This window comes from Molossus molossus, unplaced genomic scaffold (assembly GCF_014108415.1).
Source record: "Molossus molossus isolate mMolMol1 unplaced genomic scaffold, mMolMol1.p scaffold_m16_p_12, whole genome shotgun sequence".
In the NCBI taxonomy this organism is placed as follows: domain Eukaryota; kingdom Metazoa; phylum Chordata; class Mammalia; order Chiroptera; family Molossidae; genus Molossus; species Molossus molossus.
This window is the reverse complement of record NW_023425347.1, coordinates 93,597,455-93,617,129: the sequence shown is the minus strand read 5'-3', so window position 1 is coordinate 93,617,129 and position 19,675 is coordinate 93,597,455. Positions and strand designations below refer to the sequence as shown.

The window sequence follows — 19,675 nt, the reverse complement described above, 5'->3', positions numbered from 1 at the left end:
TTTAATCCTCACCTGAGGATATTTTCCACTTATCTTCAGATAGAGTGTGAGGGAAGGAGAGAGGGAGAGAGAAATATCCATGTGAGAGAGACACTTCGATTGGTTGCCTCCTGTACGACCCTGATCCTGAACTGTACCCCAGTACGTGCCCTTGACCGGAATCGAACCCGAGACTCTTTGGTCCGTGGGCCGACGCTCTAACTGCTGAGCCAAGCTGGCCAGGGCATCATATCCTTTCTTTCCAGTGCTCACAACAGCTCCAAATGGTTGGAATTATTTCCCCATTTTCCAGATGAGGCCACAGGCTCAGAGGGGTTAAGTGTCCAGCTCACTGAGCTGGAGGCCGAGTGGAGATCTGCCAGGGCCCCTCCGGCACAGCCAGCCTCCCGCGGCCGGCGGGCCCCTCTGCGGGCCTGGAGGGGGAGCGGAAGGGGCCGCGGCCCCAGCCCGAGCTGTTCCCCTGCCCCACGGGCGCTCTCGTGTTCCGTGGGCGCTGCAGACCGGGCGCTAAATAAGCCCCCACTTACTGTCACTTGGAAATCACAGCTTTGCCGTCGGTGCCAGTCCTTGATGTCACTTGTCCCAAGTGGGCCTTCAATTTTCAGCAGCAGCAGCCTTCTAATTGGGTCTCAGCCGCTCCGGTTTGTGACGGGGACAATGGCAGTGGCAGATGGGAAGCAACAACTCCATTTTCTTTAACGTTCCCAGGCGCAGGCAGGGAAGGCACCATCTGGAAGGAGAAGGTCAGATCATTAAAAAATATATACTAATAAATTGCCAGGACTTGATGGGCCGTGGGGGCGGGGTGGGGCGGGGGAGCAGTGGCGCTCGGCGGGGCGCTGTGATTGGGGCCAGTTATGTTCATGGACTGAGCTCCGGGAGGCTTCCCGGCAAGGGGGGCTCTGCGTGCTCTGCTGGGCTCCTGTCCCGTAGAGGTGAGCGTCTGCGTGGCTGTAGGCTCCTTGACAGCAGGGCACACGTAAGCCCTGCCCAGTGTAATTCCTGCCAAGCAGAGGGTGCTGCCCCACAGGCGGTGGGCTGTCCCGCGATCCCCCTGCTAGCAGGTGTGAAGGGCCCTGTGGCTCTGGGCTCCGCCTCCACTCCCTCGGTGCTGTTTGCCCAGGAGCGCGGGGATGGAAACACCTCCCCCGGTGGCCATGGGGATGAAAGGAGACAGCCTGTGGGTCCGCTTTGCCAGATGACGTGCGGTGCCAGTAGTCCTGCTGGTGTGCTGATGCCCGCCCGGTGCCTAGTGTCCTTTCCTGGTGGCCTCGCCTCCTCCGTGGAAGGAGCCAGGTTTGTCTGCAGGGCCCAGCGGGGCAGAGGGCCCGTTCAGGGGGTGAGCTCGCCGGTGTGGGCAGGCGCGGAGCCTCTGCTGACCGTGCCTGCCGCCGGCTAATGCCTCCAGCTTCTCCAAGGACACGCACCAGCCACCTCGTTCCAGCTCCTCTTGCTGTGACTGACACTCCATGCCACCTTTCTCTGGTGGCAGTGGCACTTTCTAAAGAGCCACTTGGTTTCAGCATGCCTGACATGCAAAGCTGTGCACGTCCAAGGCACACGACCTGCTGAGCGCGGAGGTTAGCGTGTGCCTGAGAGCCCTCCTCCTGCCCTCTGGGTTGTTACTCTTTGTGACAAGAACAATTAACGTAAGCTCTACCCTCCGAGCAGACTTTGAAGTACATCGCATGGAATGGCTCGCTGTAGGCCCCACGCTGCACCGACGACCTGGGACTTAGCTTGTGTAACCAAACTTGGGGCCCGTTATGGATGTCCCGTGTCCCTCCCTGACAGCGGCACTTCTCCGGTGCTTGCTCCGTGTAGGGTGGGAAGGCCCCTCCCACGAGGGCTCAGCCAATGACCTTCCTCCCACTGCCAAAGCTCCTGGCTCCCCTCAGCTCCACGTCACTGTTCCGTGGCCCCTCACTCGGGTGTCCCAGTGCCTCTGGCTATTTGGGGCAGAGCCGCCGCCTCGTTGTCCAGCGTCACCACATCCAGGGCCAGTTGTGCCCAAGCTGTCAGCAGGGGGCTGGATGGTTTAGTGCAGAGAACCCAGGCTTTGCGTCAGACCTCGGTCCCCATCTGGGCTCAGCCGTTGAAGCATGTGACCTGGCCAGCTTCACCCCGAAGGCCAGTCTCATCGTCCACGAACAAAGTCATCATCTGACTGTGTTGGTTCTTGTGCAGACGGAGTCAGGGGACGGTGCACGGCAACTGGCGTGTGCCCGATGCCAGCGCACGCAGTCGGCGTGTCGCAGCAGCACCGCGCCCCTGCTGTCCAGGGCCTGGAAGGCGGTTGTCATACAGGCTGTCGCCATGTGGAGCGTAGGGATGGGCTCCTTAGCAGGGAGAGCTCTTTGAGAGAGATGGAGGTTCGCTCACCTCTCCCTCCCTCCCTCATTCATCCACCTTCACCCCGTGTTTGCTGAGCACCGACTGTGCAGGCAGCGTGCTGGGTGCCAGGGGATGGTGACAAATGAGATGGCCCTGATCCTGCGGCCTGGAACTTGCATTCCTGAGCCATTTGGGGATGGATTACAAACAAGGAAGTCGACACAGTGATTTTAGATTGTGGTGGAGGTTATGTGAGAAATCAGACAGAGGCTTTTGAGTCAGGGCCTTTCCCCCTGAGGGAAGGGGGCCACTGCAGCCAGGGTGGTCAGGGAGGACTTCTTGGAGGTGGCAGCATGTGAGGGAGCCACTGCAGAGAAGGTGGTTTGGTGGATGATCTCGAGTGCAGAGGTTTCCAAATGTGAGCCCAGGGTCTGAGCTTGAGCTTGGGTGTCATGTAATAGGTCCCCAGGGGCTTCTATGCCCAGCTGGACTGGGGGACCTAGAGTTCAGGGTAGCGTCAAAGGAAGCCGGAGAAAGTCTTCCTCTTCACAGCCATCATCACAATCAGGTATAAGAGCCGCTGAACTTACATCATTATCACAGTCCAAAGTCACCTTGTCTACTTGCTGGTCTGTGACTGTCCCCCCTCTCTAGAAGGTCAGGAAGGGAAGGTCGCCGGGCCTGGACTGCTCCCTGAAATCCTTTCCATCTGTTATTTCCCTGGCTGCTCACCACAGCTGCGGCACGAAGGCATTTTTATCGTCCCCATTGCATAGATGAAGAAATCGGGGCTCACGGAGTTGGGGTGATTTGCACAAGGTTACTAAGCAAAAGGCCGGTCAAACTGGGACTCAAACCTTAGGTGTCCGGGCTCCTTGCTGGGGACGCAGGGCCATGACCACAGAGCGGGGCGGGATCTCATCTCCGATGCGCAGAAGTGGGGCCGGGGGCCGCGTGGCTGTGTGTGTCCAGGCCGCCTGGGGCCTCGGTGGCTCCCTGGGCTCCCAGGGTTGCTCACTGCCCGCTTGGCCCTCAGACTGACCAGCTTCACCCACCTCCTTCCCTTGGCTGCAGGAGAGGAGAACCAGCCGGGCTGGCGATGTCCGGACGAGGACAAGAAGAGTAAAGCCCCGTTCTGGTGCCCAACCCTGGCCTGCTGCATCCCCGCCTTCTCCTCGCGGGGCCTCAACCTGCAGGTGAGTGAGCAGACCTGGCCGAGCTCACCTGCTCCTGGGAGACCCAGTGTTTCCAGGCTGCAGGCCCAGCGCCGCAGCTCCTCACTGATGGGGCTGGTCAGGCCTTTTTATTGCCCTGGGAGTCAGCTTTCTCACCAAAAGTGTGGGGGCAGATGCCCTCTGTGGGCCAAGTGAACGGAAAATTCCATTATTTTGAGCGAACAAATAGCAATGATCTCATCTGGTGATGGCGTGACTCCAGCCCAGAAGATGGGCCGGAATATGCTCGAGGGGCCGTGCCAGACTTTGTGGGTTGGACCTTTCATGGGTTGGAGCCAGGCAGAAGCTGAGTTTAATGTGGGTGGGGTGTGGGGGGACACCTTTCATGGCCCCCCTTTGTCTAGCACCTACTGGGCCCCCCTGCTGGTCTGCCATCATCCTCTCATTTTAATATGCGTAAGAACCCTGTAAGTAGGAGCTTCTAGATGTATTTCACAGGGAAGGACCACCTAAGGCTCAGACAGATGACATGGTTTTCTAAGAATGACACAGCCAGTGAGGATGTGTCCAGGAATTAGAACCTTGCTCTGTTTGATTCCGACACCTGTGGTCTTCACCTCCACTGGTCCCCGATGTCCTGGCCAACCTCACTTCTGTTTCTGGAGCAGCTGCTGCCCCTTGTCCTCCCAGGATGAGGTCATCTACGCCCTGGGGACAGCTTGGGGCCTAGGCCCAGATAAATACGTTCCAAGAGATGAGTTGATTGGATTGGACTGTAGACTGGAGCTCCAAGTGGTTGGAAGGACATGGCCTTGAGATGCCAGTTTATCCACTTGTCCATTGTTCGCCCCTTCATCGGTCCATTCCGCATGTGCCTGTTGAGCACCTGCTGTGTGCCAGGCCCTGTGCTGGCCCCTGGGCGTACAGTGGTGACCACAGTGCAGCCCTCATGTCGCTTTCAGCCTCAGAGACGGAGGCACCCCGGCAAACAGAGGGAATAGAAAAGAGTGATGTATGTTATTAGCCAGATATAATAGATACAGAGACGTGCCAACATAGTTAGCGGGCCAGAGGGGCCTCTAGGAGGAGGTGGCATTTAAGCTGAGACCCGGGCGGCAGGAAGGGTGAATCCCCATGAGGGCCCAGGGGAAGAACATTCCAAACAGGCAAAGCAGCAGAGCCCCGGCCCAGGTGCCGCCGGGAAGCCAGCGTGGCTGCCGCTCGGCGAGCGGGGAGGAGGCCAGGCGATGGGTCCGAGCGTGGGTGAGCTGGGCCACGCCGGCCCCGCGGGCCGCGTCAGGTTTGGACTTTATTCTCAGAGCAACGGAAGGCAGGGAGGGCTCCAAGCGGAGGACTGGCACGGTGCGGTCTGTGTTCTGGAAGGACCATCTGATCCTTCTGGCTGTCCTGTGAGTGTGAACTGAGACTGAGCGACAACACGGCGCTTAGCGCGGGGCCCCGCAGAGACGGCGGGGCTGGTGCCGGTGCCGGTGCCGGTGCCGGTGCCGGTGCCAGTGGAGGCCAGGGCAGGACTAGGTGAGGAGTGGGGAACTCACCGCGGTGCCAACAGCCTCCGTCATCCAGATAAGTAATATTTTAATGCAATATTAAAGAGAAAACTCAGCTCGGCCCATTGTGGCCTTGGTCTGGCTGCTCTTTTTGTAAATAAAGGGCCGGGATTAGGGTGAGGCAGGGTCCGGTCCTGTCTTTATTTAAACTCTTTTTTTTGGGGGGGGTACGTGCCCTTAGCAGGAACTGAACCCGGGATTCTCTGGTCCACAGGCTGACGCTCCAAATGCTGAGCCAAACCAGCCAGGGCTTTTTTTTTTTTTTTTTTTTGTAAACTCTTGGTAATTCGTTCATCGCGGGCTTTTGGCATTCGTTTTGATGTTTTTAAATTGCATTAAAATATTTTCTGATGTCTGAACGTTTTGATGTTCTGAGGATTGGCAACCCGAGGTGAGTGCCCCGCCCCCCTGTTCTCACGCGGGCCCCAGGCAGGTGGAGGCAGTGGGCGGGGCACATGGGGACACATTTGGGAGCACGGTGGGTAGGACTGGCCCGTGGTGAGAGATTAGATGGGGGCTGAGGGTGAGGGAAGGAAAGGCTGTGCCCAGGTCTTTGGCTCATGCTCCTGGAAGGTGGCATGGGGGTGCGGCGTTCCCAGTGCCACAGTCTGATTTCGGGGTTCAGTGAGACAGACTGGCCAGGTTCCCAGCACCGAGCCTGAGACCTGTCAACAGTGGCCATAACAGCAATGCCACTTGACATTCTTAATCCCGACAACACGAGGGCAAGCCCTTCCACGGGCGTCTGCGCGCCAGGCTCTGCTCTGGGTGCCTCTTCACAGGGATTAACTGTCTGGTTCTCCCAGCTGACCTTGGGGTGGGGCTGAGACCTTGGGCAGGAGAAGGGATTGGAGCAGTAACTCGCCCAGACACCCTGGAAGGAGAGTGTTCTAGACTTCCGCTGGATCCCGCTCGGTTCTGCCTCACTGGGGTGCAGCTGGCGTGGGCCCTGGTGCGGGTCCCCCACTAACCATTTCCAGGGTGGCGGGGATGCTGTTCATTTCCATAGGGCTTCAGTCCTTACTGGTTAGCTGAAGGCCTGCCGAGCCTTCGAGCTCCTTACAGCTTGGGGGGGCGGGGTTACCCCTGTGCCGTGGGGGGGGGGGGCAGGTCCTTGGAGCAGGATTGTTCAGGGCCCCGCCCTGCCTGTGGCTTATCGCCCGAGATATCCTGTGAAGAAGGCTGACCGGGTGGGCTGGGGATGGTCTCCATCCTGGGACTATAGGACTTCGGTGGTACCCTGACAGGCCACACCTGGGTGGGCGTCACCCACAGGCCACGCCTCCAGGGCAGAAGGAACAAGTGTGGAGCCACCTGCCACTTCACACTTGGGGGACAAGGGCCCCAGAGCTCTTCATTTGGAACCCTCGGGGCTGCGATGTGGGGGCTGGAAGCACCCCAGCCCACTCCTAGCCCTCTGCTCGCCATCTCCCGGGGAGCCCCTGAGGGCACACTGGAGCCTGCGTGTCCCCATTTGCTGGGCCCCAGACACCAGCACACTGCCCGTGCAGCCTCCCAGCTCAGACCAGACAGATGTGCCCCTCAGCTCGGTGCCTCAGGGCCTGGGGTGCTGGCACCTTGGCCAGTTACTGAGGAACAGAAGGAGCGAGTGGCCGCTGCCCGGCCTCCCTCCCAGGGGCCCCGGACTCCGGCCATGCGGCGGGCCTCATGGGCGCCCGGCCCAGCTTATCCTCCGGGAAGCTCGCTGGCCCCGGCCCCACCTACACGTGGACCGCGAGCGGGGGTAGGGGGGGGGGTAGTCCCTTGAGGGAACAAGGACGCTGGGGGCCGAGGGAAGAAGTGTTTCTCTTCTCCGTGCTGACGGGTGCTGGTGCCCACGCTGGGCCCCACGCGGGCCTTCTGACTCCCGGGAAGCGGTTGGGAGGGAGCGAGCATCGCCCCCTGGGTTGAGCCCCTGCTCTGCCCTCAGCTGCCACATGAGGGGTGCTGCACCGAGGTGGCCACGGAGCCCTCCTGACCGGGCTGCGGGGACGGCTGGGTGACACGTTCACGGCGCACGTGCCCAGTGTGTGGCCTGCACTCAGTTCAGGAAACGGAGCAGACGTCCGAGTGTGTTTTGGTCCCCGGGAAGGAAAAGCCACTGGTGTTTGTTTTGGGGGTTTTCTGATGGCCTGACTATTGAGGTGTTGAGAGATTCCTGTTGGACCCCCAGCTCCATCCAAGCTGGGGGTTTGTCCCTGGAGGGCGAGGGGGGTCCCATCACAGACCCATCTCCCTGGTGAGCCGAGGTCCAGCCAGAAGGCCTGCTTGGGGACCGGGGCTTGGGGGAGGGGTGGGGCACTGCCAGCTGTGGGGGCTGTCAAATGCAGCACCTTGGGGAGTGGGAGGGTGAGCACGGGGGTGCGCTAGGGGTGCTATAACTGAGACCCACAGGGGACTGTAGCCGGGAGTGCCTAGGAGCCGCATGCTGGCCGAAGGGCCTCCCTCTGACTGTCACCCTGTGAGCTGGTCCCTCCTGACGGTCACCGCTGCTCATCTGTAGCAGCCCCTCCCCTCAGCGCTGTAGTGTAATTAAGTGAGTTACTGCAGGTGACGCGCTAGAGTATTCCTCCGTCCTTGTGGCTGCCGCGGTGCCCAGCCCCGTGCCCCGGGCTTCACATCCACCGTCCCCAGTCCCCACGGCCCTGAGAACTGTTTTGGGGGCCACCTGGCCAGGAGCAGCTGAGCTGAGCCTCCGAAGCCTGCCCCTCTCACCAGCTGCACGCTGCTCCCCTCTGCCCTGCGTGGGCACCTGGGTTTGGGGGAGTCAGCTTCCTGGCATGGAGGGGCTTCTGGGTCCAGGAGCCGTTTGAGTTTTAGCCATTGTCTTGGACTGGGCTCTGTTGACATCCGGGCCCACTGGAGTTGCCATGGGAACCCACCCTCCCCACCTGAGAGGACAGGGGTAGCCTGGCAGGAAGGGCTGGGTGCCCAGCTAGATGTGGTCAAGAAGCAGAATCATGGGGAGCAGGGGCCTGGGGTGCCCGGGAGGCCGGGCAGCCAGCTGGGCACAGGTGGGACACTGGAGTGCCGAGGCCTCCAGCATGACCTCTGGGCAGAATGCAACCAGAGGGGCGCTGGGCCGGGAGTCGACACTGAATCCCAGCCCTGCCTCTTCCACTGACTTGCTGTGTGACCTGGAGACACTCATGGCCCCGCCCCCTTCCCTGAACTTCAGGGTTACTGACTCCAAAGTGAGGGGCTGGAGGAGGTGACCTCTTTGAGCCCCCTCACCCATGGCCATTAGATATTCTGTTAGACTGTTCCACAGGGCGCGTGCTGACCTGGGCCTTCAGCACCAGCAGAGGGCAGCACCTGCTTGGCAAAGGGTTCAGTGGTGGCCACATTCCTCAGAGGGGCGCCTTTGAGCTGTCCCGCTCTGCCTCCTTCCTCCGCCGTCTGCCAGGGTTTCTAGGGGAGCCCTGGAAAGGGCCAGGCATTGTCTTTGCATTGCTGTCCTGGCCAGAGAGACAGACTGGCAGGATCGGGCTCAGGAAACAGGCCCCAGAGAGCCACCTGGCATGGATTTTGGCGAAGCAGTTGCAGGAGGAACTAGCGGCCGGTGGCTCCCAGTGACAGCCTGTGATAGAGGGAGCCCCCGCCCCGTGGGCAGCCTGCACAGGCCACCCAGCCCTCTGCACTGGGGGCGTGTCTGCAGAGAGGTTCTGATGATCTGGGGATCCCTCCATTGCGCTGCTCTCGAGGCCGGGGGGGAGGGGGCGGGGGGCACAGGCCGGCCTGCCACTGGCCTTCCCGGTGTCCCAGGGCAATCGTGTGTTCTCTGGGGACCACGTTTCCCCATCTGTAAGGTGCAGGGGATGAGGTGGATGTTAGTGCTTTTCAAGAAATCTTAATTGGAAGCTGGTCAGTTTGAAAAATCCTTGGGGGTCCCAGAGTAGCGTTCAGGCCCCTTCTAGCCGGAGGGTTCCGGGAGAGTGAGGGTCGAATGTGAGCACATGGGAACCTCCAGAGATCCCGAGACCTCACTGCCCTGCCCACTCTCGGGGGCTCTCACGGGGGCCTGAATGGGGCCCAGGCATCTGCAGGTTTAATGGCCCGACCCCGGCAGGTGGTTCAGAGAAAGGTTCTGCAGCCAGATGCTGGCCTCTCGGGCACCTGGACCCGTGGCCCTGAGAACACCCTCTGTCTCCGCAGCTTGGGGCTCTGGTCCACAGTCCTGTCAGCTGTCCCCTGCTGGGCTTCTCGGCGGTCAGCACCTCCCTTCCACAGGGCTACCTCTGGGTGAGTAACCCCTGCCCCCCAGCTCTGGCCTCGGGACAGCCACAGGGAGAGGAGCGCCGGGAGGGGATGCGGGAGAAAGCCACCTGCCTCCTGGCCCCGCTGTGTGCACTTGACCCACAAGGTCTTCCCGGAACCCGTCCCAGGCTCATGCTTGGGGTTGGCAGGGGCAACCTCCCAGGGACAACAGAAACCCGGGGGTAGATGGTGAGCATGACCCTTGCAAAAGGCCATAGTGCCGTGAAGGAAGCAAACGGGAGCTGCGCAGGGTGCCTGGGTGGTAGGGTCTGCACCCCGGGGTCAGGGCTGCTATTGCCCATTTCTCAGAGATCCTGGCCCACCCCGCTTCCCTCGGGGTTCCTGGCCGTGCAGAGAGGTGACCCCGTCATGCTAATGATGCAGATAGTGCCCTCCCATAGACACCTGCGGTTCCAGCCTCGCCAGCCCCGACCACGCTCTACACCCTGCTTATTTCTGTCTCCAGGTACTCGGCAGGGAAACTGCCTTGCCCTTCAGAGTCCAACCCAGGTGTCCCTTCTGAGGGAGATTTGTGCTTCACTGTCTCCAATGTCTAGCACACGGTGTCTCCATCCGTCCACCATCCATCCATCCACATATCCTTCCTTCCTTCTCTCCTTCTTTCTTTCCTTCCTTCCATTATCCATCCATCCATCCATCCACCCATCTGTCCATCATCCACCATCCATCCATCCATCCATCCATATTTCTTCCTCCCTCCCTCCCTCCCTCCCTCCCTCCTTTCTTTCCTTCCTTCCATTATCCATCCATCCACCATCCATCCCTCCATCCATTCAGCATATGAGTGCCTCCCATGTGCTCGACACCGAAGGAAGAGTGAACAGGCAGAGAAGGACATTTTAAAGGGCAGAGTCTATGTTCACTATCTGTCGATTGAAATTGTCCTAAAGACAAGGAGACGGAAGCTGACTGGTGTCTCGCCCCAGTGGCTGGTTTCCTTCGGGCCCTGAATCTAACCTGCTGCCAGGGAGGCTGGGACAAGTGGCCTTCAGGGACAGCGGGATGCGTGTGGGCAGGAGGGGGCGCTCTCAGTGGTCAGTGTCAAGGCCACTGGGAGGCGCTCACGGTTCCTCCTGACAGTGTCTTTGGGTCTCTGCCCCAGGTCGGGGGCGGGCAGGAGGGAGCAGGAGGCCAGGTGGAGATCTTTTCCCTGAACCGGCCCTCGCCCCGCACGGTCAAGTCCTTCTCGCTGGCCGCCCCTGTGTTCTGCATGGAGTACATTCCTGAGCCGGAGGAGGGGGGCAGTGGAGACGGAGACAGAGACGGAGACGACAGCCGCGCGGCCCCTGACCCCTCGGCCGCAGTGCACCCGACCATCTGCCTGGGGCTCCAGGACGGCAGGTGAGGGCCTGGGAGGAGGTCTGAGAACAGCCCAGGGGCAGGGCTGGCGCGTGCGGTTGGGCTGTTCGGTCAGCTGTTTGCCCAGAAGAATTCTCCACCCCTGCTGAGAGCAGGAATGTGGGGACCAGGGTTGCTCAACGAGGGAGACAGTGTCAGGAACTCTGGCCCTTCAACCGAGACCCTCAGGGCTGCTTCCCACACGCCGGCTCCCTCCCGGGCAGCGCGGCACCACGGGTGAGCGCGTCAGGGTCAGCGGAGCTGGGTTTGCACCCACTTCCTCGCTGCCTTCCCGGGCTCACCGTTTAGCCACCCCGAGCCTCAGTTTCTCGTCTGTGAAGTGGGGATTAGCACCCCCACGGTGCCTGGGTGAGAGAGTCCAGGATGTGGGCAGGTAGGCCCTCAGCTCCCTTAGCTGCTATTGAGGGCGTCCACCGTGGCCTCGGTCCCCCTGCAGCCAGGGTGAGGTCCCGGGCATGCATCTGGGCAGAGGGGCTCCCCTGTATGATGTGCCTGAGCTGTAGGGGGAGCCCCGGCCAGAGCGCTAGCCTGCTGGGATGCACAGCCGGGTCCTGGGGTGTGAGTGGAGAAGGAGCAGGTGAAGATGGAGACTCAGGGAGACCCTGAGATGGGCCATGCCCGCACCCTCCCTGCAGCTCTGTGCCTGCTGCTGACCTCGAGTGGGGAGCGGGGGGAGGAGGCTCTCTCCTGAGCACCTACTGCGTGCTGCTGCCTGGGCCAGGGGGTGAGTCTCAGTAGCCCCGCTGTGGAGTTTCCTGTTTCCCACACAACCACCTCAGAAGAAGCAGACAGCTAACATATGGAGAACGGACCCGGGGACTCGAGGCTCCATGAAGTCGGGGTCTCGGAGGGCAGCCCGGTGCCTAGGAGAGGCCCAGGGAAAACCTGTTTTGTTTTTTAATGAGATAAAATTCATGTAACATAAAAGTACCATTTTGAAGTGTGCAACTCAGTGGCTTTCAGTACAGTCACGGTGAGCAACCATTGCCACCCTGTAGTTCTAGAACATTCTCATCATCCCCCAAGAAACCCTCTACCTGCCAAGCAGTCATCCCCAGTTCCCAGGGCTCTCATCCCCGGGGACCCTCCATCTGCTTCCTGTCCCCGTGGACTGTCTTCGGCACGGCTCACAAACATGCAGTCACGCAGTGTGTGGCGGTGGTGCCTGGCTTCGCGCTCAGCGCGACGTGTCCCAGTGCGGCGGCCGTGGCACTGCCTGTGTTCGCCCCTCCCAGGCTGTGAGGGGGGCACCATCGCCCCCGTGTGCGGAGAGGACTGCTCAGCAGCCGGGTCGATCAGGTGGAAGGGGGCATGGCTGGATTCGCACTCGGGTCCGTGTGACCCTGAACACTCGGGTCAGCACCTTTGTGCTGCTGTTTCTGGAGCCGCCCCTCGCCTCCTCATCCCCGAGTCTTCTTTGTCCGCAAGACAGAGGCCGGGGAGTCTGAGCTCCCCGAAGGGGGAACGAAGGCCGGGCCCCACAGCAGGCGCCTGGCGACCAGGAGGGAGCCCCCAGCTCTTCTGCCCTGGAGGGCGTGAGGGTGGCTAAGTGAGTCACTTGGGCCTCTCCCCACAGCATCCTGATTTACAGCAGCGTGGACACGGGCACCCAGTGCCTGGCGACCTGCAGGAGCCCAGGCCTGCAGCCCGTGCTCTGCCTGCGGCACAGCCCCTACCACTTGTTTGCCGGCCTGCAGGATGGGACCCTCGCCGCCTACCCTCGGACCAGCGGTGAGGATGCGGGGCTGGGGCATCGGGGGCAGCCCTGGGCACTGACCAGGAACTGAGTGGTTGTGGGAGGCAGGCCGAGGAAGCAGCTCCGAAACGAATCGGGCTCAGAGTGGGGGGTTGGAGATCCCCGATCCCCACTGGGATCCCCACAGGAACGGGTGCTCACACAGCACAGTAGCTCGGCCCCTGGGCGGGAGGCGCTGGTGGATAAGAGCAGGGATTCTGGGCCCAGACCCACCAGGTTAGCCCAGGCTCCGCCCTGACAGCGGCGTCCACTGGCGAGCGGCTCCTCTTCGGCCTGGTCTCCTCATCCCTAAGGTGGGAGCAATGGTAAAACCCACCGCCACGGGCACCGGCAGGTTAAACCACCCAGTTCAGCAAAGCCCAGGGCCTGGCCCACTGATGCCCAGTGGGCTCATGCATTTCAGTCTGTTGTTTCATCGAGCCGTCGATGGCACAGATGACGCGCTCGGAGAGCAGGGCTCACAGGATGTGTTCAGAAACCCCATGAAGGGCTCAGTGCTCGCTCGCACATTGTCTTAATTGTCACCCCAGCCCTTGAGGATTGCCTCCTCCTCCCAGACCCAGTGCAGAGACCGGGGCGGGGGGGAAGGGGTGTGTGGCTGGCCCAGCCCCACGAGTGAGCGCGGTGCCCAGTCCCTGTGGTCTGCGCGGCCCCCAGCTCCATGAGGACAAGGGCCGGAGGGGCCGTGGGTCTGCCGCCCGTGGCCACCCCCCTCCCCCTTCTCCTCCACGGGCCCCCCTTTCCTGCGTCATCACAGCCTGTGCAGGGTTATAAACGGATATTTGTACGGAGCGATTTTTTTTTTTTGCCACTTGGCACTGTGTTGGTATTTTTAATTAGCTTTTGATAAGGCATTTATAGTTTTTAATTAAAGGGGGAAGAGGGAGGGACAAAAAATTCCTCTCACCGGCAGAGTGTGCTTGTGAATGCAAATACAGGCTCAGACCTTCGGAGCAGACAAGGGGCTCGGGGGATCCCCCTATGGCCCCCGTGGTGTACGGTGAGTCACGCCTGGCCCGGCCTCCTGGTCCCAGCTTGGGCTGCCTTCGGCCCTTCCCCTCCGGGTTCTGACTCATCCGTTTGGGCGGCCAGGCTAGGAGGGAGGGAGGGGGGTGTGAGTTTGCTGGGGCGTTCCTAACAAAGTACCACTAACTGAGGGTACCACTAACTGACGTAAATGCATTGTCTCCCGTTCTGGAAGCTAGAATCCAAGTTCAGGGTGTTGTGAGGGCCACGCTGCCCAGGAGAGATCTGTCCAGGCCTGTCCCCTAGCTTCGCTCCTTACCTTGTAGCGGATGGTCCGCTCTTCACGCGATGTTCTGAGCGCGTGTCTGTGTCCAAATTCCCCTTTCACAGTGACACCTGTCACCTTGGATGAGGGGCCCAGCCTACTCTCGAATGACTTCGTCTTCACTAATTATATCTGCGGCGCCATCTCCAAATAAGGTCCCGTGCAGAGGTGCTGGGGCTGGAACTTCAACACATACAGTTTTAAGGGACACAATCCAACCCATATGGGGCTTTGGATCTCACCACTGGCTTTCCGCCTGGGGTTGGGCCTGGTAGTTTGTCAGAACCAGAAGGGCCACTGGGCACCATTGAACTGCACACCCTCATTTTCCAGGTGGGAAGGGACCTCCCAGAGTCTCCGGTGAGCTGAGCCCGGAACCCAAATGGCCCCTGCCAGGGCCTAGAGCCCTCTCCAGATGTAAGGGGCCTCGGCTTCTTGGAGCAGAGCCGGCGGCCGCCTGGCCTGGAGGAGGAGGCTGAGCTCTTTCCCACACGGCAAACATCTGTCCACCGAACATTCACTGAGCACCTACTATGCACCATGGCTACGGTGGCCAGCAAAACAGATGCGAACTGTCCTCGTAGAGTTTGCAGAGGGAGGCAAAAGCGAGCAGGCAGGGAGCTCACACCGATGTGCTGTGCTGGGGGTCCTAAAGGAGGGGACAGAGCCTGGCCCTCTGGGCTTGAGCTGGGTTGGTCGAAGGTCTCCCCAGGGAGCAGGATCTCGAAGCTGAGCCAGGCAAGTGGAGTGGAGGGAATGGTGTTCTCGGCAGAGGGACCAGCATGTGCAAAGGCCCGGAGGCAGGAGAGGGGTTGGTCTGGTGAGGGACCCCAAGAGGAGGCTGTCCTGCTGGACAGTGATCAGAGGGGAAGTGGCATGAGGCAGGGTGTGGGAGCCTTGGGTTGGTATCAGTCTGCGGGAAGCAGAGGGAGGTGTTGGGAGTGGGGAGCACTGTGCGCCCTCTGCTGGTGGAGAGGAGTGGGGGCAGGGAGACTGGCTGGGAGGCAGCTGCAGCCACAGCCCCCGGGCAGGTGAGTAGGGGTCACTGTCTCCTCGGAGTCCACCCTCTGTGCCTTTGGTTTGGTTTTGGCCAGAAGGTTCTCCAGGAGAGGCCTTGCCCGGAGCTCCCCTCCTGTGGTGTCCTCCTGAGGCGGCCGCACAGGGCGGGGATTGTTCTCCATCACCTTCCGCCTGGGCTGCCTGGGGCTGGGCCTGGGATCATCAGTCTCAGCCATGATTGAGCTGTGGGGCCTGCTCCAGATTCACTAAGGCCTTGGACGCCCTCAGCTGCCCCTGCGCCGTCCCAGCCCCAGGGCCGGAGCGCAGAGCTGAGCCTGGAGCTGTGGGGCCTGCTCCAGATTCACTAAGGCCGTGGACGCCCTCAGCTGCCCCTGCGCCGTCCCAGCCGCAGAGCCGGAGCGCAGAGCTGAGCCTGTGCCTGCAGCACCCACTGGTGCCCCCTGCTGGCCGGGAGGGTCTGGGGGTGGGCAGTGATCCAGACCCTTATTCTGGGCTTGGAGCTGGTATAGGAGGAGAGGTCACCATCCTGCCTGGGTTTGGCTGAGGCCAAGACTGGGTAAAACTGGTGTCCCGGGCCCGAGCTTTGGCTCATTGCAAGAGGGAAGGACCAGAAATATTAATCTGGGATTTGCCTGAGTCCTGGAGGACCTTTGGAGCTGAGGAGAGACTGGGAGGAGAGACTGGGAGGAGGCCAAGGCCACCAGGTCCTCGGAGCCCTGGACTGTCAGAGCTGGAGGGGCCTCCGAGTTCACCCTCCTGCTGACAGGTGGGGAAACCGAGGTCAGGAGCAGTGTGGCTGTGGTAGTCATTCATGCACTTGTCCATTTATTCGCTCACTCACAAAGCATGTACCCAGTGCCCAGAGTGCCGGGCACTGAGCAGAACCAGGACCCAGGGAGGAGCTGGGCGGCCACTGTCTGCCCAGTGCTGTGTCTGAGCAGAGCTACCTGGGCCCTCTGTGTCCCTGGTCTCTGAGCAGGCACAAGAGCGTGGACAGGCCCGGGTGCAGGTGTGGGAATGTTCCTGGTTAGATGCTGGGGCCGCGGGCCAGGGATGCCCTCCACCGGGGCAGATGGAATGGGTGAGGGGACAGGTGGGGGGTCGGCTGCCGGGGTTGAGACCCCGCTGTGAGATGGGCCTGTTACTCCACCTCTTGGAGCTTAGTGTCCTCACCTGTTAAATGGAGATGGAGACAGCACCGGCTGGCTGAGGGCCAGGGTAACAGTGGCAGTGCCCCGATGGGGCCTGGGGTGCAGACCTGTGTTCGTCACCTTCCATCTAAAGGGTGTCACTGTCCTTAATACTGACCGGCCATGTGCTGCCCTTTGGGCCCCTCTCGGTCTCAGTGACTTTTACTCCGTGTCCTGCCTGCCGGGTCCAGATGGATCTGGACCCCCGAGGGGGACTGGCTGGGCTTTCTCCCCCGGGGAGGAGGGGCCCCAGCCCTCGAAGGTGCCTTTTCTGAGACAGGGCCTTCATCTCCCTCTGGCAGCGTGAGGGCTGGTGACGGGCCCAGGCGCATGGGCTGTCACGCATGGGGTGGGCATGTGCATGTGAGTGTGTGTGTGAGCATGCGTGTTCTGGAACATGTGCCTCCAGCCTGGAGGGCGAGGGGGATGGAGGGCGGACCCCCGCCAGGCTGCAGGGGGCTTGCCCTGCGCGGACCTCACAACAGTTGCGTTTAAAATCTTAGAACCGTGGCCTGTGAGGCCTGGGAAGAACCTTAGAGGTCAGAGTTCTGTCTTGGGGTGCAGATGGGAAGACAGTTCCAGCCAGGGGCAGCCTCTTGTTCAGGGTCCCACTGTGGGCCCTCTGATCAGGGGCTCCCGTCCCGTCCACTGTCCTTTTTGATGTAACCATCCAGGCATCACATTTACCACCATTTATCATTCTGTCCTGGAGTCAGGACATCGCGGAGGTTTCTGGAGAAGCCCAGCAAGTAGAGGTGTGGTCAGTACACGTGTGACCCTCGGGTCCCAGACCCTAGCTCCCACCCCAGGCACCATAGCCGTGCTGTTCAGGAAAGTGCGGGGTGGAGGTTGCTGTGCCCACGGGCAGAGCCCCCCATTTCCTGGTTTTCAGGGTGTGCTCCCAGCATCTCCAGCTGCCTCCTGGGAGGGAGGAGGTCCCCGTCCCCACCTTGGCCTTAGCGGTGGGAGCCCCAGCTTCTGGCTACAAGAACTATTTGTCTGTGGCCACTGGGGGGCGCTCAAAGCCTTGCCTTCCGTGGTTCTGGTGTTGTGGTGGGGGTCAGTGTGCCTCGTGGAGGCCCTGCTGCCTTGTGGTCACTCGCCCCTCCTTGACCCCGGTGCGACCCCAGAGCCTCGCTGAAGCTCTTGGAACCCGAGAGGACAGCAGGGGTTGCGGAGGATGGCCAGGGCCAGACTCAGTTGTTTAAGTCCTGCTCGGCCTGGCACCCCTGGGGTGGCTTCGGGCAGGTTCTCAGCTCTCGGTCTCCACTGTCATGTTAGTCGAATGGAGTCGACGCGTGTTCCCGCAGACGGTTATGTGTGTGAAGGGCACCGAACAGTACGAGCTAACGAGCCCGCTGCCGGCCTGGCTGTGCGTCCCGGCCTGGCTGTGCGTCCCGGCCTGGCTGTGCGTCCCCGGGTTGCACTGCGTCCCCACTTCCCGGCGCACACAGGGATAGGAAGGGAACGCGCAGGCTGGGCGTCCAGGAAACAGTTCACGAACACGGCCCCTTCCCGTGCGCCAGCCCTGTGCCGAATCACCCGTTTCCTCGGATCCCTGCAGCCTCTGGCGAGGGGTGGGCACTGTCGTCGGGCCGTTTTACAGGCGGAGAAACGAGGCTCAGGGAGGGCGAGCCACCTGTCCTAGTTCACGTGGGCGTTGGGAGGCCGCAGCCAGGATTCCGGCCCAGCTGCTTCCCGGGTGCACGGGCTGCAAAGACCTGGTTCTGTGTTTCTTTTGGGGGGGTTCCCTCTTCCCCAGTTATCAGGGGAGCTGGGAGTCTGCAGATTTTAAGTAGGACAGAAGGGCGAGAGGCACACCTGTTTCTTGGGGGGAGGGGAGGGAAAGCCCGGGGGTGTGGCATTGATGGGGAAACCGGTCTGTTCCCGGTGGAGGGACAGTGGGGTGGCCGGGCGTTGGCAAGCCAGCAGCAGGCTCCGTCCTGCCTCCCCGGCCCGGCCACGGCTGCCGTCTTTCCAAGGTGTGCCTCCACTTCCTCCTCCCTCTCCCCATCGCACCCTGGGACACAGGGCAGCCACTGGGGTTCTGTGCGACTTAAGAGAAGAGCAGTCGGTGAGCACCGCTCACGTGCCGGGGAAAACGCTTGGCCTGTTCGTGGGCGAGCCGAGCGCCCCTGGGGCGGGCAGGGCAGAGCCTCACTCAGGGCCAGGCCAGGTTTCCTGGCTTGTTCCATCTCCAGGATGGTGGGCTGGGACTCAGTCTCCTGGGAGTTGCTCCTTCCACGCCTGGGGGCAGGGGGGGTCCCTGGAGGAGAAAGGTCGTCAGAGATGTTGGTAAAGGTGACTGACTGATGGTGGGCGCGCACACAGCGACAAGGCAGTGTGGGGTGAATGGACAGGGGAGAGGGAGGGGGAAGGGGAGCGCAGCCCCCAGGGGATGGGACATGAATGCAGGCAGATGGGGACAGCCGCCGTCCCCCGTCCCCCGGGAGAAGGGACAGGGGCCACAGAAACGGGTCGGAGGGTCCGTGGAACCGGGCTGGGCCCAGCGCCACAGGCCGTGGTTCACAGGGTTGAGGAGCCCTGGCCCTGACCTGCGTCCTTTTCTCCCCCCAGGAGATGTGCCCTGGGACCTGGAGAGCCCCCCTGTGTGCCTGACAGTGGGGCCAGGGCCCATCCGCACCCTGCTGAGCCTGGAGGACACCGTGTGGGCCAGCTGTGGGCCTCGGGTCACTGTCCTGGATGCCACCAGCTTGCAGACCCAGGTACTGGCTTTTCCTCGTGGCTCATGGTCCCTGCCCATGGCCATCAGCTGGGCACACCCTTGCCGACCCTCCTTCCTTCCTACCTGGCACTGCTGTCAGCTCCTGTCTGTCTCAGGGATCCGTCAGCGTTGTCAGGAAGCAGGGACCCATGACTCCTGTTGGGCCCTGCCCTCTGCCCCCACAGGCATGCCCAGGGCTGCCGTGAGGGGAAGGGTCCCACTGCGCTGGGCTGAACTCTGCGTCCTGAGTGTGCCTGTTGCTGCAGTGGCAGTGCCGGTCCTCCCTCCGGTGCCCAGGACCCAGCAGTGCCGCGGGGACAGCCCGCGTGCACACAGCCATCCGGCGGCGGGCGCCTTTGGACAGTGTGGCGGTGAGGCCGCGGCGTCTGCCTCCCCCGTGGCCCTGAGGTAAGGGCCTGGTCCAGGGCTCAGCCTGGGCCCACGCCCGTCACTGACTGGCCAGTGCCGTTGCCCGCCCTGCCCCACCGCACCGAGGGTCTGTCCTGGGAGGCTGGCCTGGGACTTGGGCGTGGCTCCCTGAGTGGCACTTTGGTGACGCTGGCTGTCATTTGATTTGTTTGCATTATCAATTTGCAATGAGGGCAGAGTGGAGGCTCAGCACTGCCACCAGGGAAAATTAGGCACAAGAGGGAGGAGGCAGCCGAGGGAACTGGGAGGCAGGATGGGAACTGAGCGGTGTTTCTGGAAGGATCTTCCCAGGGAGGGTCCGTTGGACCTGGAAACCACAGGCTGAGGAAGCAGAGAAGTTGGCCGTGGATTGTTTACGAGGGGGTGTGGGCAGCAGGGCCTGTGGATCTGGGGAAAGCTGGGCTCCTCGTGGCCCCTCCCCGGGCCACGAGACTTTCTGGAGGGGGCAGAAGTGGGAGACCACCTCCGAGGCACTGCCCCGTCCTGGTCCTGGCCGCGCCCACCTGGGTCTGCTGGGCGTCCCTCCCTCGAGGTGTGTGGTTTGCCAGGA

The 19,675-nt window shown here is 61.7% G+C and overlaps 1 protein-coding gene across 3 annotated transcripts in view; it reads left to right on the top strand.

The window, feature by feature from the left end:
- ARHGEF10L (Rho guanine nucleotide exchange factor 10 like) overlaps positions 1 to 19,675 on the top strand; it is a 115,779-nt gene that overhangs the window by 70,608 nt on the left and 25,496 nt on the right. For all 3 annotated transcript variants that reach the window (XM_036255865.1, XM_036255866.1, XM_036255868.1), the window contains 5 exons: positions 3,409 to 3,530; positions 9,233 to 9,319; positions 10,458 to 10,696; positions 12,291 to 12,445; positions 18,549 to 18,697. In XM_036255865.1, coding sequence (XP_036111758.1) covers positions 3,409 to 3,530; positions 9,233 to 9,319; positions 10,458 to 10,696; positions 12,291 to 12,445; positions 18,549 to 18,697 — 752 coding nt within the window. The remainder of the gene's footprint in view (positions 1 to 3,408; positions 3,531 to 9,232; positions 9,320 to 10,457; positions 10,697 to 12,290; positions 12,446 to 18,548; positions 18,698 to 19,675) is intronic.